At 37.3% G+C, this 19502-nt stretch overlaps 1 protein-coding gene across 1 annotated transcript in view; it reads right to left on the bottom strand.

The window, feature by feature from the left end:
• Positions 1 to 19502, bottom strand: part of USH2A (usherin) — an 868259-nt gene that overhangs the window by 591478 nt on the left and 257279 nt on the right. The window contains exon 16 of the mRNA XM_053607912.1: positions 9308 to 9466. Coding sequence (XP_053463887.1) covers positions 9308 to 9466 — 159 coding nt within the window. The remainder of the gene's footprint in view (positions 1 to 9307; positions 9467 to 19502) is intronic.

Raw genomic sequence — 19502 nt, 5'->3', positions numbered from 1 at the left:
CAGACTTCGCTGGAGCAGATAAAGTTGTAGCCCACTGTAAGTTTAACACATAATTATTGAATTAAATTAAATGTATCTTTATTCCACATAGGACTGTTGAAAATATTCATAAAATTTGAAAAATCATTGAAGGCTAGGCTGGGCTCAGTGGCTCATGCCTGTAATCCTAGCACTCTGGGAGGCTGAAGTAGGTCTATTGCATGGGCTCAGAAGTTTGAGACCAGCCCAAGCAAGAGCGAGACCTATCCCTAAAAAATACCTAGGCATTGTAGTGAGCACCTTTAGTCCAAGCTACTCAGGAAGAAGATTGCTTGAGCTCAAGTGTTTGAGGTTGCTATGAGCTATGAGTCCTTGGCACTATACCCAGGGTGACAAAGTGAGACTCTGTCTCAAAAAAATTATAATAATAATTGAAGGTTAGAAAAATCATAGAAAATATTCAAAAGGCAAAACCAAAAAGGCAAAAGTAAATATCAATAAATACTCCAAGAGACTGTCTGACATAGCTTAAACTGGAAGTTAAAGACATGTAACCTAGACCAGGCACAGTGGTTCAATCCTAGTCCTCTGAGAGGCTGAAATCAGGAGTTTGAGATGAGCCTGAGCAACAGAAAGACATAGTCTACTAAACAAAGAAAAAAATTAGCTGGCACTGTAGTGGGCACTTGTATTCTCAGCTACTCAGGAGTCTGCAGCAGGAGTCTCAGCTACTCGGGAGGCTAAACCCAGGACTTTGACATTGCTATGAGCTCGGCTGATGCCACAGAACAGTAGTTTGGGCAACAGGACAAGACTCTGTCTCAAAAAACAAAAATAAAAAAGACAAAAAATTTGATGATAATTAAAAGAACTTCACTATTTGTAGCATTTAAAACGTAATATAATCTGAATAGATCAGAATGTACAAGAACAGTCTACTTGATGAGAAATTGGAATAATAATGGAACTGGCTTAGGAATATGTGTTTAGGTAGAAATACCATATAAGGCAATTTATTTGAAAGAGAATAAATAGGATACTCTTTAGTAATGTCATAACAAAAGAACTAGGGTTAAAAGAGCACTTATCTCAAGGTGGTTGCTTTCCTTGGTTAGGATAAGGATTATTATCACCATATCTAACTCTGAGGTTGAGAATTTGCTCCTAGAGCAAACTTCTGTATTTTCAGGCAAATGTTTACACTCCTTGCCTAAGCACTAATTCATGATCTTGGCTGATACCACTCACTACCTTGCTTTGTATCACCTAACAAAAAGCTATAAGAAACTGCCTGTCTCCAGAGTTTATTTTCTCATAAACCTCAATGTCTTAATTTACCTTAATACCCAATTTCTTTCATATCATTCTTCGTCTCCTCTAATACCTGGCTAATTCTGCTTTGATCCTTTCCTTTTTGTGAAATGCAACAGCTCTTAGTCACCACAAAAGACATGGTTAAATTCCCCTCTCCCCCTGGGCTATCTCAGTGCTCTGAGCCTACTCTGGTTCCACATTTAATATATTATATTCTAACTTTGATTTAATTATCTATCTCCAGTCCCAATAAACAGAACTATTCCTTTCATCTTTGTGTTTCTAGTGCCCGGAATAGTTCCTGGTCCAGAGCAAGCATGGAAGACAATTTTATTCAACAAATAAATAACTTTTCCTTAGGTATTGGATCTATTTTTTCCAGGAAATAATATAGTTGTCCTCCCTTGTCTACAGGAGATACATTCCAAGATCCCCAGTGGATGTCTAAAATCATGAATTGTACCAAATGCTATATATGCTGTTTTTCACTATAGACATACCTACAATAAAGTTTAACTCAGAAATTAGGCCCAATAAGAAATTAACAGCCAAAATGCTGTAACAGCTGTTATGTGAAGGCCCTTCTCTTTCACATGCATTCTCTCTCTAAATATCTTATTGCACTGTATTCATCTATTTTTAGAGCATTGTTGACTACAGGTAACAAATCATGAAAACAGAGAAAAAATGAATAAGGGGAGAACGGCCATATTAAGAAGGACAATGTATTCAGAATACTAACATCCTTATAAAAACAACTGCTTGCCATCTCTCCGTACGCCTTCTTTCTCAACTCCTCTATCTTATGTTTGTTTCTTTCTCTCAGGTCTAACAGAATCATTTACTACTTGTTTCACTGAACCCTTGATGCAATACAGTATAATAAATTATAATAATATTAAAAGTGAAGATGAATAATAAGGGGTAAATAAAACCCCAGGGTTACTAAAATATTTTGTCGTCTAAAACCCTAAGCCTGAGGAAGGCCAAGGTGGTAGACTACAAGCAGCCTACACCATACACCTTTCACAAAGTGGATCAGAATGGTGAATAGATACACATCTTTTGATCAATTTTCTGTGTGAGAACACTGGGAATCCATGGAGAGGTGGCAGGAATGAAGTGATAAAGAGACCAGTGGGATGATCTGCTCAGCAGCTCTGGCACTGGAGGTAATTAAGGAAAGCACCCACGTATGGAGAAAGAGGAGAAAAATCTCTGACTCCACACTTTTCCTGAGGATACTGCAACCAGGGAAGCTGGAGAGCCCTTCCATTGCTGCAGGCCTCTGGACTGACACAGACAACTGCAGCTGCATTGATTGGAGAGAAGGGACAGCTGGCTTGAGAGTCCTGTACATCACAGTAGCTTCTCAAACCTAGAAAGCTACTATTGTCCACGCACAGAGTCTACTGTGTCCAGGGATGCTGCTCCATCCTGCATGTGAGCTGTATCCTGCCAACTTGCTCTGCACCAGGGTCCACTCTGCCCCATGCACTGTAGGCCTGTGGGGCTGCTATTTCCTAAGAACCTGCTAAGCCCCATGCTGCATCCTGCACAGACTGTGTCCAATCTATGCATCTGGGACCTCAGCTGCCCAGGTATGCATACAGCAGACCTCCTCCATCTGCACACATACACATCTTCCTAGCTAGCTCCACATGGTGTGTGCATCTGGCACCAGGGGCCAGCACTGCCACAGTAACATGGTGATGACCACAGGTGAATGAGGTTGATCCAGCAAAGCAGCAGTTTTTAAATTGTCACAGTGCATCTTCCCCTACTTGGCTTGGTCAATCTTCCTGTGTAGGACCCAAGCATATCATCCAGGGACCCATCACTATCTTCATCAAGCAAAAGAGGTCTCAGCAGGGAAGAACAGAGGTACCATATTTGCTATCTGTTTTGAGCTGAGAGAAATGGCCCTAGATAAGAAGGCATCAGCATAAAACTCTTATAACATGTGAAAATAGGCTATCTCCATACCCTTAAATCATCACAACAGTTCTCTAATAATGAATTTTAACCAAAAAGAGTTTGTTCAAATAAGTTATGAAATTCAGATTATGAATGCCAAGTAAGACAAATGAATATAAATGGAATTGAGGAGATGATAGAAGAAATAAACAAACAAAAAATCAGGATAAAAACAAAAATTCCCTAAAGAGATAGATAACTTTAGAAAAGAGATACTAGAACTTAAAGAAATGAAAGAATCATTTAAGAAATTTTAAAATACATCAGAAAGTTTTAACTAGACCAAGCAGAAGAAAGAATTTCAAGGTTCAAAGATAAGCATTTCAAAGTAATCAAGCAGTAACAAATGCAGAAAAAAAGAACAAAGAAGAATGAAAAATCACTGAAAGAAATACGAGATTAGGCCAAGTGAACAAATATAAGAATTATAGGTATCCTTGAAAAAGAAGAAGAAAAAGCAATAAGCATGGAAACATAATTGAAAAAATAATAGAGGAACTCTTCCCTGATATAGCTATAAGTTTACAAAGACATATCATCATTAGGTTATCCAAAGTCAAAGTGAAAGAAAAAATTCTACGGGTCATGAGAGAAAAGTAACAAAGTTGCTTACAAAGGAACACCAATTAGACTAACAGCAGACCTGTCACCAGAGACCTCCTAAGCCAGAATGGATAGGGTTTCCACTTTTAGTCATCTTATACAGAATAACTGCCCCCCAGGAATTTTGTATCCTGCAAAACTAAGCTTCATGAATGATGGAGAAATAAAGTTTTTCTTAGACAAGCAAACACTAAGGGAATTTGACACTACTAGACCTATAGTACAAGAAATGCTTAAAAGTGCTCCATACATAGAAATGATCAATTGACATTCAGCAATGTAAAAACATCCGCAAGTTAAAGCTTACAAACATTATAAAACAGTAACGTATGGGAGAAAACAAAGCATTCAGGTGTCATTCAACATGATGAACAGAACAGGATCTCACATATGTGTGCTAACACTAAATGTAAATGGTCTTAATGCTTCTTTTAAAAGATACCAAATGACTGAATGGATAAAAAGTCTACCCCAAATATGTGCTGATTCCAGAAAACCCATCTAACTCACAAGGATACTCATAGAGTCAAGGTGAAGGTAGATCATTGATGCAGAAGATAGCAAAAAAATGCTGAACTTAAATAGGACTCTAGACATCTACAGCACTGATGGATGGAAGAAAGTTCTCCAGACTTTAAGAAATTTCTCTGCCCATCATCAGTATTTCTAGAACATGCATATCCCTTATTACTGGATCATGATTTGAATTAAGATACTACATTATAAAGAAAATTTTCCTTGAAATAAAGAAAAATATTTTTCACCCTAAAAAAAAAAAAAGGAACATTCTATATGAAACTAAAGAACATACTTTCTTATTATCAGCACATGTAACATTTTTCCAAGATAGATCACCTGTTAGCCCATCAAAGTCGTCTCAGGAAATTCAGAAAAATTGAAATCATTCTATGTATATTCTCAGATCACAGTGGAATAAAACTAGAAATCAATTCCATGTGAACATCTGAAATGTACACAAAGTCAAGGAAATTAAACAACCTGCCTGCTGCCTAATGATCCTTATTTGGGGACATAATTAGGATGGAAATCCCAAGTCTCTTTTTGTTTTTAACTAAATAACAATCATGACAAAAGAATCCAATGTGAGATACAGCAATAGCATTGTTAAAAAAGTTAGCAAGATCACAAATTCACTCTGTAATGTCCCAACCTCAGGAACAAGAAAAAGAAGAACAAACCAAACCCATCCTTTCAAAAGAAAATAAAAATCAGAGAAGAACTAAATTAAATGGAAAGTAAAAAAGAATACAAAGAATCAATAAAACATCAATTTGGCTCTTGGCAAAGATAAATAAAATTGATAGTCTCTTAGATATAAACCAGAAACAGAAGATAAAATAGCCAAACAAGGGCAATCAGAAATTTAAAAAAAGATATTACAACTAATACCATGGAAATACAAAATATCATCCATGAATGCCGTAATAACTTCTAAGCACACAAATTAGAAAGTCTAGATGAAATGGATATTTCTGGAAAGAAACAACCTCCCAAGCCTAAAATCAGGAAGAAATAGAAATCCTGAGCTGACCAATAATGAACAACAAGATTGAACAAGAATGAAATTACCAACAAAAATAAGCCCTGAACCAGGAGGGTTCAGAGCCAAATTCTACCAGACTTATGCGGAAAAACTGATACATATCCTACAGAAATTGTTCTGTAACATCAAGAAGGAGAGAATCCTCCCTAACTCATTCAATGAAGCCAGTATCACTGTCATATCAAATTCAGAAAGTATTAAAAGTATTAAAAATAAAAAACTCTACAGACCAATATCTCTTACAAATATATAAGGAGGTGATGAGTACAAGAAAAGTCTTGGTTTAAAGATTGTACAAGGTATCTGTGTAACAAAAACATCTGTACCCCCTCAATATTTTGAAATAAAATGAAGAAATAAAACTATAAATTTAAAGCATGTTAAGGTCTCTAAGCAACATGAGTAATGGTTATACATAGAAATAATCATCTTCTAGTTTCCCTGGGGAAGGATTTCTCTAGAGTGACAATTAAAAGCTATCTTCCCGCTCATGGAATTCCAAAGGTGGAAGAGTTTGGGTAGGGGCAGGGTGGGAAGTGAGAGAAAAGCATACTCTGATTAGCCTGTTGATTTTTCTCCCTTTTAATCTGTCTTTCTGCAGGAAATACAGAATATTCTCTAATCTGGCTTTTATCAGTAATGAAAATGATTTTTATTTTTAAATCCCATCTGCCTATTATATCTAATGCTCCTTGGGGTCAAAACTCACACTGGAAAAAATAATAATAATTTGATTTTCGGCCCACTACAAACACTGCAACATCAACAAAACAGTGCTCTTTCCTCCCTTAAATATTCTCCTCACATCCATGATAACTAAGATACCTGTGAGGAGCACAGGTTTAGGCTACAGCAGGGATAATATTAGGTGCTAATTATGTGTAATTCCTATAGTGTTAATTGACCTCTATACTCTCACCATGATTTCTGAAAGCATTTCAGGATGCAAATGGATAAAATGTTATCTAAGAAAACCATTGACTATAACTTAACTTAAATATTCATATCTTAAGTATAAAAATATACCCTATTTTTTTGTTTACTTATTTATTTAGAGACAGTGACATCATCATAGCTCACAAAAACCTCCAACTCCTGGGCTCAAGGAATCCTCCTGCCTCAGCCTCCTAAGAAGCTAGGACTACCAGCATGTGCCACCACAACCTGCTAACTTTTCTATTTTTTGTAGAGATATGATCTCACTACATTGCTCAAGTTAATCTCAAAGTCCTGGCCTCAAGGGATCCTCCCACCTTGGCCTCCAAGAGTGCTAGGATTACAGGCATGAGCCACCACACCCACCTGTACTCTTATGTTTAAAATGTCAATTATTCAGAAACTTTAAAATGATCTCCCCATTATTAGTGTGCTTTGCTAATAACAAATACTTTGAAAGCTTTATACGTGGTATATCATGATCCTAGCATAAAAATATTGTCCTAGACAATCCCATAGGACAGCTAGGAAAAGTTTCATTCTAACAAAGATTCTATAATGGCCTCAACCAAATGACTAAACTTGCTTGGAAGACAACACTATTAATTTTCTTTGAAAAGTTCAATGATTCTCCACGTATAATTCCTGAAGCCTTTATTTAACGCAAAGATTTGTGTTCATCCAGCTGCATATAAATGGTGTGTTTCCTTTTCATATTACACATGCTAGCCAGGCACTGAAAATAGAGTAATAAACATGAAGATATTATTAGAATGATACAAAGTTCTGACAGTGTTAAGCAATTGTTCTTACTGTTCAAATGCCATCATGCAGATAATTTTCACATCATTAATTATAGTGATTGCCAAGAAATGCCAGAAGTAGCATTTTTTAATGAAAAATAAGGTTTTAGAAAATAATACCTTGTTTAATAGGATTATATAAATGTCTGATTAGTGAATGAATACACATTTATTATGTAAGAACCTGTTATTTAGATTCCACATTAGAGCAGTCATGAAAAAGTACCAGAGTGTTGTACTCATATGTAATGTTGTATAAAATAGATCATAATACATGCTACTGTAGAAAAAATGCTTCTGGATTGAATTATACCATTAGTAGTTTTAATTTTACCATTTAATTAAACTGTATGGAAAATAGGATAACTCTAATTCACAACTTCAGAAATAATTCAACCAGTGGTACTGTCATCTTCAAAATAATTTCCAGTATTTTTATAACTCCTCTCTTCCTCTGTCACAAAAGTTAAAGTTTCAGGACACCTGGATCATGCTGATATTTGGAAGAAAATAAACCCTCTGGTAGCAGGTTTTTATAAAGCTTTGCCAGCATGGCAGATGTAGACAGATGTTCATTTCCCTTTGCAATCTGCATCATGAAGTTCAGAGTTTCCATTAACTTCAAAGAAGAATTGGTATACTGAAGATATATTTACAATTAAGAGAAATGGGTAGACATAAGAGAGAGATAGATGCAAGCCACCCAGAATTAGGTGCAAGATGTGACTCAGTATACCAAATACCACTGTGTACGACACAGGAGTTTTAAAGTCAATTAATGCTTCTTAGCTAAAAAGGCATCTTTCCACCATTTCCAGGAAAGCTATGAAGTTCACTGTTTTGACACAGCTTTATGCACTTTTCTTACTAATTATGCTTGTTAAAGTAGAATTTGGAAAACTGGGTATTAAACAAAGTGAATAAAATAGAAACTTGAACTGGAATTACTGCTCCAAGTTCTCAAACTAGTTTCTTAAACTAGCTTATGGCTCAACATGACTAGAAGCAAAAATCAGAGAGGACAGAGCTGGAAGAATGTAAACATTCCTAGTTCTTTATTCTGTCTTTAAGGACGCTGTACCTAAAACAACTGAGTAAATGATCTTTTTTAAATAAATGGATCCCAATAGTCTGATTTCTACAAGCTCCTATAAAATCTTTATAAAAGTTACAGATGTAAATATAACCTTCATAGTTTCTTCATATCTTTAGTCTTTTGAGTTCATGATGCTGTGTTCAATCTCTTTGGAAATAGTAATGAATGTGTAAAATTACACTATTTACTTGAATGGTGGTATTTCACTTCTGGATTGAAAAGTTCCTAGTTTAGCCTGAGAATTTTAAAAGCGGAATTATTATAATAGAAATATTTGATAAAGTTTTATAATATTTTCAACCATAAAAAACTATAGATTTATTTAAGTTTTTGGTACTTGAAACTAAAATATTATAATTCACAGATTCTTTTAATACCTTTCAATTAAACTTAATATCATGAACATTTTCTATTCATTGATACTTGAACTAAAATATAATGTTACAGGCTATCATCTCCTACAATATATTTAACAATGTATAAGGATCCTGCTACACTATATATTATGATTTATTGAAAAATTATTGAATATCTCAACCATTTTCAATATTTTGAGATTCCAAATAGTATATATAGGTATGGGTATCTTTTGTGATTTTGAGTCCATTAATGACTGGGGGTAAATTCTCTAAAGTAGGGGTGACGATTCAAATGATAGGCAAAAATGCTTGGTTTTTCACACATTTCAACAATTTATTGCACATGAAGTTATGCCAATGAATTCACACAGACACCCTAGCAATTTATGAACTTTCTAGCTTCCCCACATGCTCACCAATGCTTCATGGGGTCATTTTTTCCCATGGTTGAGAATTTGATAAGCATTAGTTTTTATCAAATAAGCATCTCATTTTCAGTGCATTTTTTGATTATTAGTGAGATCTGTAATTCTCTCTCTGCTAGAAACACTCTGTGCTAGAAAGAAGAAACATCCTCAAAGTGAAAGAACTTAACTAAGAATAGTTAAGTTACTCTTAAGAATAACTAAGAATATTCTAAGAATATTATCTTTCTATTGTATAACTCTTAACTCACTGTATGGATATTGATCTTCAGTTGTATAGATTTCAAAACCATCCCTGAGTAAAATGTAAGCAAGCCAGTGGGAATTTGGAGAATCAGGTGGACTCCAGGAGAGATTGATAGCAGAAGAACTTTGAACTTGTCCTCTGGGTGGAGGCTGCTGAGATGGAGCTAAATTACAACAGAGAAAGCATTTATTAGCAAAAACAATCAATAAACACACAAGTAAACTGAAGTAAGATATCCAACAAAGAGGTCTTTCTGATTCAGGATTACTTTATCAAGGAGACATGTGGTTTACCAAGACATTAATAAACAAGGGGCACACATCATGACTTCTCTGAAACAAAGCTTTTTATCTATAAGCATAAAACAAATTTGTAGGTCCGAGCAGCTGACATAAATACAGATGAGAGGAAAACACAATGGTTTATGTTAAATATTTCTTTGACTTTTTTTCTTTTTTGAGAAACCATCCAAGGATGCATAACATTTATTTTCTACTTAATTAATTTAAAATTTGAGGTAAGTTCCACTGAAACTTGAAATTTAAGTAACATAATTTTTGGCTTTTTAAGGGGAGGTTTTCCATTCCATTAAGCACAATGCCTTATCTTGCTTCATAGAACACAGTGTGAAAGAAAGAATATTTGGTGATATAAATAGCTATAGATGTAAAAATATTTAAATATTATCAAGAAACAACTTGAATAGCCTGTGAAAGTATACCAACACCTGTTAGAGGTGTTTTTAAGATGCAACATCATCACTTATCAAGCACGTAAAAACATTCATCTAACTACTTTAGTCTCGTTTTGTATGATATAAACATACACTGGGAAAACATTGTTTTCTCTCAGTATAAATTTTCCTTACTCTCTTTATTTTGAGAGTGAGCGTTCTTTTTCTTTTTTCCACAGAATATAAAAAGATAAGTAAAACAATATCTAAATTTTGCTTAAGAACAACCAACCACCAGTTTACTTACCTCCTTCTGGTTTAAACAAGATACATAATCCATCCTTTTAGAGAAGCATAACTTAATAAAATATTCCCATTAAATAAGATTTCAAGGGTACAAATTGCTGTGCTAACTTTGTAAACCATCAATCTTTTTATTAAGAAATATTTTTAAAGCATGTACAGAAATGAATGTGTCAAGTAATTATCATTTTTAAATTCTTCATTCATATATAATATTTTACATATTTGGGGGTTATATATTTTGTTGCATGCATAGAATTGGTAATAATCAAGTCAGCGTATTTAGGGGCATCTATCACCTGGAGTATTTATCATTTCCTACAATTCTGTATGCTGATGACATTTCAAGTTCTCTCTTCTAACTCTCTAAAATCATTGGGTGACTCATTCAGGGTCTCAGGAGAAAAACCAAATACAGGAGTTGCTTAATAAAGAAACTAATTTCAAAGGGGTGGGGACACATGGTGCATGGAGCATGGAAGCAGCAAAGTTCATTTACTATGTATGTCAGTTGTCCTTGAGACCCCTGTGCACCCTGGGTTCAATGGATTTTAAGAAAACTCACAGGACTTGTCATCTAGTCCAAATCATAGCTAAGATTTATTAAAAGGCTACAGAATTCATCAACAAAGAAATAAGGCACATCAATGAAATCCAAGAAAAATCAGATGAAAGCTTCCAAGAATCCTCTTCCAGTGGAGTCATATAGAACATGCTTAATTCTACAGGCAATGCATTGCTAAAATGTTTGTAAAGTGTTTCAAAGTCATTAGAAACTCCATGCCTAGGGTTTTTATCAGGGGCTGTTCATATAGGCAGCCTCCATCTTGCATGTACCCAAACTGCAGACTCCCAGAAGGAAAGCAAGTTTTGTACACAAACTTTTTGGTTTATACTGAAAGTTTACATGCAGTGATGCACTCTTACCAGTTCTGAGGATGGTGAGAAACCCTCACGAAATCCCAGTTCCCAGATGCAAGCCCAAGGCCAACTTTGCAAGCAAGGCTTTCTAAAAATAAGCAATCCAAGCCTGCTGTGTCAATTCTTCTCTGCATACTATTTCTAGCCTCCAGGGGAAGAGAACTCAGAGACAGAAAGGGCTCTGTGGAGAGCATCCCTAAAAGGAGTTATGACCACTCATGGAGAGTACAGCTAGCTCAAGGCCACACCTACATTGAGACAGTGAATGGGGGGATCAAATGTTCTGACTTCCCTCCCACCTGCCTTCCAGATATTTGGCAGGTTCCTCCTAGTGGCCAAAGTCAACTAACTAAAAGCCAGAAGGCAAGAGGATCTGATGCAAACCACATAGAGTCGTGGAGGACAGAGCAGGGTAGAGAAGGATAGAGCAGTAAAACAGAGTTACCCTGTACCCCAGGCGAAGACGTTCAACTAAGAGCTATTGCTAATTCATCAGTACTCATGAGTGATACCCAGCATTTTAAAGATATAATTAATAATATTTAAGACAGGATTTCAAAAGCGTGTGTGTGTGTGTGTGTTTTCATCCATGGTTCCTGGCTTATAACTCTCATAGCCCTTATTATTTTCTAAGTGACTAAAGCAGTAAGAATATTTTCTGTTAAAATATTTGGCCTTGGTTTCTGAGGCAGCTTTGGAATAGCTTTAAAGCAGCAGATCTCAACCTGTGGGTCGTGACCCGCAGGAACTGTATTAAAGGGCCACAGCATTAGGAAGGTTGAGAACCACTGCTTTAGAGTGATAAAGGTGAAAGATACTCATTTCTTAGGAGGTTGGGGGGGGGCATTAGGCCTCAGAAGCAGGCTGCTGAAAACACAATCTCTCTTTTCCTATCTTCCTTTCACCCACTTCTTTTCCACCCACAGCAGGCTATAAAAATTTAAAATATACTCCAATTTCACCCTCCCTATCTGTCTTTAGAGTTGGCTATAAAGAAATTCTTTGAGCTACCTTGTGGAATTGTTGGTCATAAGACCCCCATTTTAGAAGAGGCCCTGTCACATAAATGGAATAAGGAATGCTACACAGAGTCCAGAAAAGAATCTGAATAGACAGGCTTATCTGGGTTTCCTCATTCCATCTACTGATATTAAATCAGACCCTCTTTGTACAATCACAGTCCACATGGCTGTCCATGCTTCAGTCATACCTATGCAATGAAACCCCCAGAAAGGGCCCATGAGGATGAGGCATGGAGAGCTTCCCCTTAGCCAAACATGTGGTGGGTTCTGGAGGGTGGCACCCCCTGCACAGGACACGGGAGCTCCTCATCCTTTCCCACATCTTGTCCTTTGCATATTTTTATCTCTATCCTTTGTAATATTCCTCATAATAAACCAGCAAATTTAAGTATTTCCATGAGTACTGTGAACTGCTCTGGAGCCAAAAAAGAGGGTTATGGGAACTCCAATGTATAGCCCGTGAGTCAGATGATAGTTAGAGGAACTGAACTGGAATTGATGACACCCAGCTGGCATCTACTGCAGAACTGATTGCTTGTCTGATGTGTGGGGCATCTGTCATGGAAGTATTCTGAATGTGAAATATATAAAATTCCATATATTGTGCATAGGCTTCCTACAGACAAAGTCTCTGATCTTAAGGTAGATAATATTTACATCATTTCTTAAAAATATTCAAACTAGAAATACTCTTACTGTTCCCATTTTGTCTTTTTCTTCCTTGCAATTTGTATTATTGCATTAAAATGTCAACTTTCCATATGTTTATTTAGAGATAGGACAAGAATAGCTAACAATCTCATGATAGTAAATGAGAAAATAATGATTTCTGAATAGCAACTTACATTTTTTTAACTCAGGGATTGGCTATATTTTATATGGTCACCCTCATGGGTTTAGCATTGACAGTACCTTTCATCCCTTCAGTGGATTTTAGTTAGAGTTGTAAATCTTGTTGTTCATGGTGGAATCACAAAGATTCATAAACTTCCTTGTTTATAGCACTATCAGACAACCTTGCAATCCATGGTAATTTAGTGTTTTTTCGTGAACATTAATGATTTTGTCTAAAACTCTGCTTGCTATCAGAAATACAACAGATCTTAGAACTAAACCAATCAAAAATGACTTTGAGATAACTTTAGTTTTTGAGACAGAATCTTATTTTGTTGCTCTCGGTAGGATGCAGTGTAATCATAGCTCACAGCAACTTCAAACTCTTGGGCTCAGCCTCTTGCCACAGCCTCCTCAGTCTACAGGTGCCTGCTTCAATGCCCAGATATTTTTAGAGACAGGTTCTCATTCTTGCTCAGGCTGTTCTTGACCTCCTGTGCTCAGGTGATCCACCTGCCTTGGCCTTCCAGAGTGCTAGGATTACAGGTGTGAGCCATCATGCCCAGCCAGATAATTTTCTAAGATAGCAAAATACTTTGGGGAAGACTGAAAGAGAGAGAGAGATGCTTTCTTTACTCCCGTGGCAAAGAGTGTAGAAAATGATTTGCTTGATCATCATAGTTGATGCTATGATATGCTTCCCAGAGTCTCACAAATCCCCCAACTCTTTCGAGACTGAAGCACTCCTTCCCTCTGCTATTGGGACTATTGGTAGTTGGCTGCTCTCTGCTGAGTTCTTCTCTGGAAATTGCCCCTGGCTAAAGAGAGTCATCTCATTCAAGGTTCATGTTTTGGGGGCGGCAGATATCTAAAAACTGGCCATTGCCTGAATTCAGACATCTGTGAGGGGCTCTCCCAACTTCAGGGGTTCCTCAAGGGATCAACTGAGACATTTGTTGGGACTTGGATAGAGTTCAGCTTCTTGCTCTGTCTGTCCCGCTTCATTCTTCCTCTCTCACTGGTCCTCACCTAGACAGCACTGCCCAATAAATACACTTCCTGCATGTATATTTCTATCACAGAGTCTGCTTCCCAGGAAACCTACACTGCATTTTTACTACTGTATGTTATTTAATGTATATAATATTTTGCATGGAAAATATATTTCATTACCCTTGTGCTTAATTAACTCATGTAATAAAATTTGTCATTTGTTTCAATAAAAAAATTTTAAAAAATAAAATGATTTGCATTATATAAAATTTTCCCCCAACAAAGGCTCTTCATACACATTGTGTTAGGAAAAAAATCAAACTGTTTTTCTCTTACACCACAATAATAATCAACACAGAAGGGCTCTACAACCAGATGTGTGGGGCATTTCCCCACACATTAGGCAAGCAGTCAATTCTGTAATGAACACAGCTGGGTGCCCTCCCCCTCTGAAAATTCAATCCTAACGCTGTCTACCTGGAGATAGCATCAGATTGCTGCATGTTGAGGGCTCAGATGCCAAAACTACTCCTATTTTCATGCATCAGCTGCAAGTCTAGGCCCCTGGAACTTCTTATAGACAAGCTTCAAGATGGAGTCCATGACCTCCTCCTTCACTAATTTGCTATAAGAGTTCATAGCAAATGTCTATTGTTTCATTATGATATAAAGGATAGTTCTATAAAGAAATGCATAGGTTGCACTGTAGGAGAAGGGATACAGATCTACTCTCCAGGAATCCTCATGTATTCAGCTACCTGGAAATTCCATGAACCCCATCCTTTTGAATTTTTATGAAGGCTTCATTAGGTAGGCATGATTTAAGAAATCACTGGGCACTGGTGATAAGCTTAACCTTCAACCTTCAGCCCCTCTCCTCACAGGTGGGAAGGTAGGGCTGGAAGTCTCAACCCTCTAATTCTGCCTTGGTTTTTCTGATGACAGTCCCCATGTTATAGCAACTTAGGAGCTACCAGCAATAAGTCAATCATCAGCTACAAAGATACAACACTTTGGAGAATTTAAAGATTTTAGGAGTTGTACGTGGACCCTAGGAAATGGAGTTGAAGATACATATTTCATAATATAATACACATAGGATCTTTTTAAATGTTTAAACTGATTACTTGTGATGACCATCTCTAACCACAATCTTGTTCAACTTCACAGCTTAAATAGATAGTATGTTTTCCTATTTAAAAGAGAAATTTCATGGACATTGAAGGTTTATATAGTTTAACATTACTTCGAGAATACTCTTATTCTGAGCAGGTGATAACTTGAGCCCACCCTTTATGTGCTCTTAGTAAAATTCTAAGAAAATGTTCACACATCCATTCATCAAAATTGCCAAGAATGACCTTTGCCTATACCAGACCCTCTTTTAAGGAGAAAAGTACAACACTTTGACTAGAACCATCTGTCTGAGAGCCATGGGCCCAGGTCAAGGACTTTGGTAATTATATGATTGTTGTTAAATATTGAATGTATCCTCTGAAACTCTTCTCATTTATAGTAAGAGAATAATAACATCTCTCTCTCAGTTATTTTCAGGATAAAGTATGTGTGCATGGGGATCTATGTATTCATATTAAGAAATATTCAGAAATATCCCCTTCTTATTTTCTACCTTCAAAATATATTGCAAGACCTCTTTAATTCTTATATCCCCCAGAACCATAAAGTATTTCTTTGGCAATAGGTACACACAAATATTTACTTTATGGGAAAAAGATATTCTATCTTAATCACACACATATCCTGCATGGAACTCATAAGTCTAATAGCACGAAAACACTGGCAGGCACATAAAGAACAGAGACTAGAAATAATATTCTGGAATTATACCACAGGTTGCCTGAGTACACAGAGAAAGTGGATATTCTCAGACACATCACACCGGATGATGAGATAACATATAGCAATGATGGTTGGGGGAAATACAAACATCTAAATTCTTTGTGAGAGTCTCATTCTGCTAAAAGAAGAGCATTATGGATTTATAAACTGCATTAGTAATTATATAAAAGAGAAAACAATGGTGAGAAGAATTAATGATGTGGATGTGATGCTGCTCAACAGGTGATTGGTTGGGAAACAGTAAAGAACCTGAAATACTAAAAGAAACATATTCTCTGTCTTTCTCTCTCACTTCCCTCCTTCTCTCTCAGTTGGGGGCACCAATCTGTGAAGTCAGGTGTCTAGCTAGACCCTGTCTTTTTGCTTTGCCATCCCTGCATGATCCCAGATGCATGACTAAGAAGTCCTTCAATGGAAAAGATGCTTTGTGCCTAAGAAGGTACAGCCCAGGAATCCCACACATCACTTAGACTCCCATCATTATGGCCAGAAAATTACTGATACAGCAATGCCTAACTAAAGGGGAAGATGTGGCCATCACCTCTAGCTTGCGGTTCTCATAATATGAAACAAGTAGATGATAATTATTAGAAAAAATATAAAAGTAGAACAGGTTGAATGAGACAAATAGAATACTACCACACTTATCAATTATCTCAATAAATGTTAATGGCTTGAATTCCCCACTGAAGAGACATAGATTGGCTGACTGGATTAAAAAAACACAAGCCATCGGGAGCAAGATGGCAGCCGAGTAACAGCTTCCTTGCATCTGGGCACCGTGAGTCTGGGGATATAGGACTCCAGGCATCTCTGGCTGGTGGGATCTGCCTATCATCACCCCTGAGAGGATACAGGGAGTCAGCGAGAGACTTCTGGACCCCAAGAGGAGGACTAAAACAGTGGAAAACCGGCAAGTGGTCGCGTGTGTTCAATCCGCCTAAACCCGCCCGCAACTGTAAGTTCAGTAGCAGCGAGACTGCAAACCAGAAAGGCCTTACCTGTGAACTGTTTTGGTGTCTTTGGACTTGGCACTCAGCTGAACTGCCTTGGGGAGAGCCTGAGCGGGAGTGCGGAGAACTTTGGCCTTTGTCTAGGGCCCCAGTCTGAGCCACTAAGCCAGACGGAGCTAATAGAGTTTGGCTCTGGGTCACAGGCAGACATTGTGAGCGATCTGCCCTGGCAAGCTCCGCCCTCAGGGTCGCAGAGCTGGAATTGGGTGGGAGCTGGTAACCCAGCAACCAAGTAGCCTAAGGGCGGGGTCTGAGCCGCCTTGCAGCCCTACCCCTCGGGGGCAGAGGGAGACCAGTTTTGACACACAGGGTAAGTGGATAGCCACTTCAGCAGTGATTCCAGCAACAAGCACTTCCCTGAGAAAGCTTCTGCTCAGTAAGTGAACAAGTTCAAAGTGCCTTTTAAGTGGGCTGAAGAGAGATTTAGGGTATCTACCTGCTGGGGTTCGAGAAACTAGCAGCCTCCAGTCGTATCAGAACTGTGATTAACATCTCATACCCCAGAAGACCACGTGTTGCCCAGACAATATTCAATTCCATATACATACTGCTTTGTTTTTGGTTGCGTGTGTGTTTTTTTTTGTTTGTTTGTTTGGTTTTTTTTTTTGGTTTGGTTGTTTTTTTTGTTTATTTTGACGTTCTAGATTGTTGTTTTGTTTTTTAAGTTCAACCTTTTCCATACAGATCCTTTTTCTTTCTCAATTTTTCTAGTTTAATTATAATTTCCCATTGCTGCCTATTTCAATAATCAGAACTTCATTTTTGTTAGTGTTTCTACCACTATTATTTGGTTTTTCCAGCCAATTTTATCCCGTAAAGTTTTCTGTTTGCTTGTTTTGGTTTGATTTATAGCATTTTTGTCTTTCCTCTCTACTTGGTGGAGGTGGGGTTCTGTGTCTGATCAGGTTAGCAAAGAGCTGCTGACCTCAAGTGAACCACCCCACTTGGCACCCCCAGAAGGTGTTTTTTTTTTTTTTTTAAGGTTGTATCAAAGTACCCTACTGTACACCTATATTGCTCTGTCTCCCTCTTTCTGTGCCTCTCTTCTTTTTGTCAATATTCCTTTCACCCAACCACTCTCCTTTCTCTATTTTTCTTTTTTTCATTTTTTTTTTTTTTCTTATCACCCGGTCCTCATTTCTTTCATCGCTTTTTTGCTCTTAAACCTTCTCACCCTTCTGGTCCTGTAACCCTTAGTCCACAGGCACAAGAACTTAAAGAGCAAGAGGAATTGAAAGGAAAACTAGGGCAAGTAAACAGATAAAAGAAATCACCCATGAGGAAGAATCAGCAGAAAACTCCAGGCAACATGAAGAACCAGTCCAGAACTACCCCGCCAAGGGACCATGAGGTAGCTACTGCAGAGGATTCCACCTATACAGAAATGTTAGGAATGACAGAAAGGGAATTTAGAATACACATGTTGAAAACAATGAAGGAAATGATGGAAACAATGAAGGAAACTGTTAATAAAGTGGAAAATAACCAAAAGGAAATTCAAAAACAGAATCAAATAAGAGATGAACGATATGAAGAATATAAAAAGGATATAGCAGAGCTGAAGGAAATGAAACAGTCAATCAGGGAACTTAAAGATGCAATGGAAAGTATCAGCAACAGGTTAGACCATGCAGAAGAAAGAATTTCAGAGGTAGAAGACAAAGTTTTTGAGATAACTCAGATAGTAAAAGAGGCAGAAAAGAAGAGAGAGAAAGCAGAACGTTCACTGTCAGAATTATGGGACTTTATGAAGCGTTCCAACATACGAGTTATAGGAATTCCAGAAGGGGAAGAAGAATGCCCCAGAGGAATGGAAGCCATACTAGAGAATATTATAAAAGAAAATTTCCCAAATATCACCAAAGATTCTGACACACTGCTTTCAGAGGGATATCGGACCCCAGGTCGCCTCAACTCTAACCGAGCTTCTCCAAGACACATTGTGATGAACCTGTCCAAAGTCAAGACAAAAGAAAAGATTCTGCAAGCTGCCAGGAGTAAGCGCCAGTTGACATACAGGGGCAAATCCATCAGATTGACCGCAGACTTCTCTAATGAAACTTTCCAAGCAAGAAGACAATGGTCATCTACCTTTAATCTACTTAAACAGAACAATTTTCAGCCCAGAATTCTGTACCCTGCTAAGCTAAGCTTCAAAATTGACGGAGAAATCAAATCATTTACGGATATACAAACATTGAGGAAATTCGCCACAACAAGACCAGCTCTACAGGAAATACTTCAACCTGTTCTGCACACTGACCACCACAACGGATCAGCAGCAAAGTAAGAACTCAGAAATTAAAGGACAGAACCTAACCTCCACACTGATGCAAAAGATAAAACTAAGCAATGGACTCTCACCAAATAAGACGAATAGAATAGTACCACACTTAGCAATTATCTCAATAAATGTTAATGGCTTGAATTCCCCACTGAACAGACATAGATTGGTTGACTGGATTAAAAAACACAAGCCATCCATTTGCTGTCTGCAAGAAACACACCTGGCTTCAAAAGACAAATTAAAGCTCCGAGTCAAGGGTTGGAAGACAATTTTTCGGGCAAATGGAATTCAGA

This window comes from Nycticebus coucang, chromosome 10 (assembly GCF_027406575.1).
Source record: "Nycticebus coucang isolate mNycCou1 chromosome 10, mNycCou1.pri, whole genome shotgun sequence".
NCBI lineage: Eukaryota > Metazoa > Chordata > Mammalia > Primates > Lorisidae > Nycticebus > Nycticebus coucang.
Note: the sequence above shows the minus strand (reverse complement) of the source record. Positions and strands in the feature narration are given on the sequence as shown.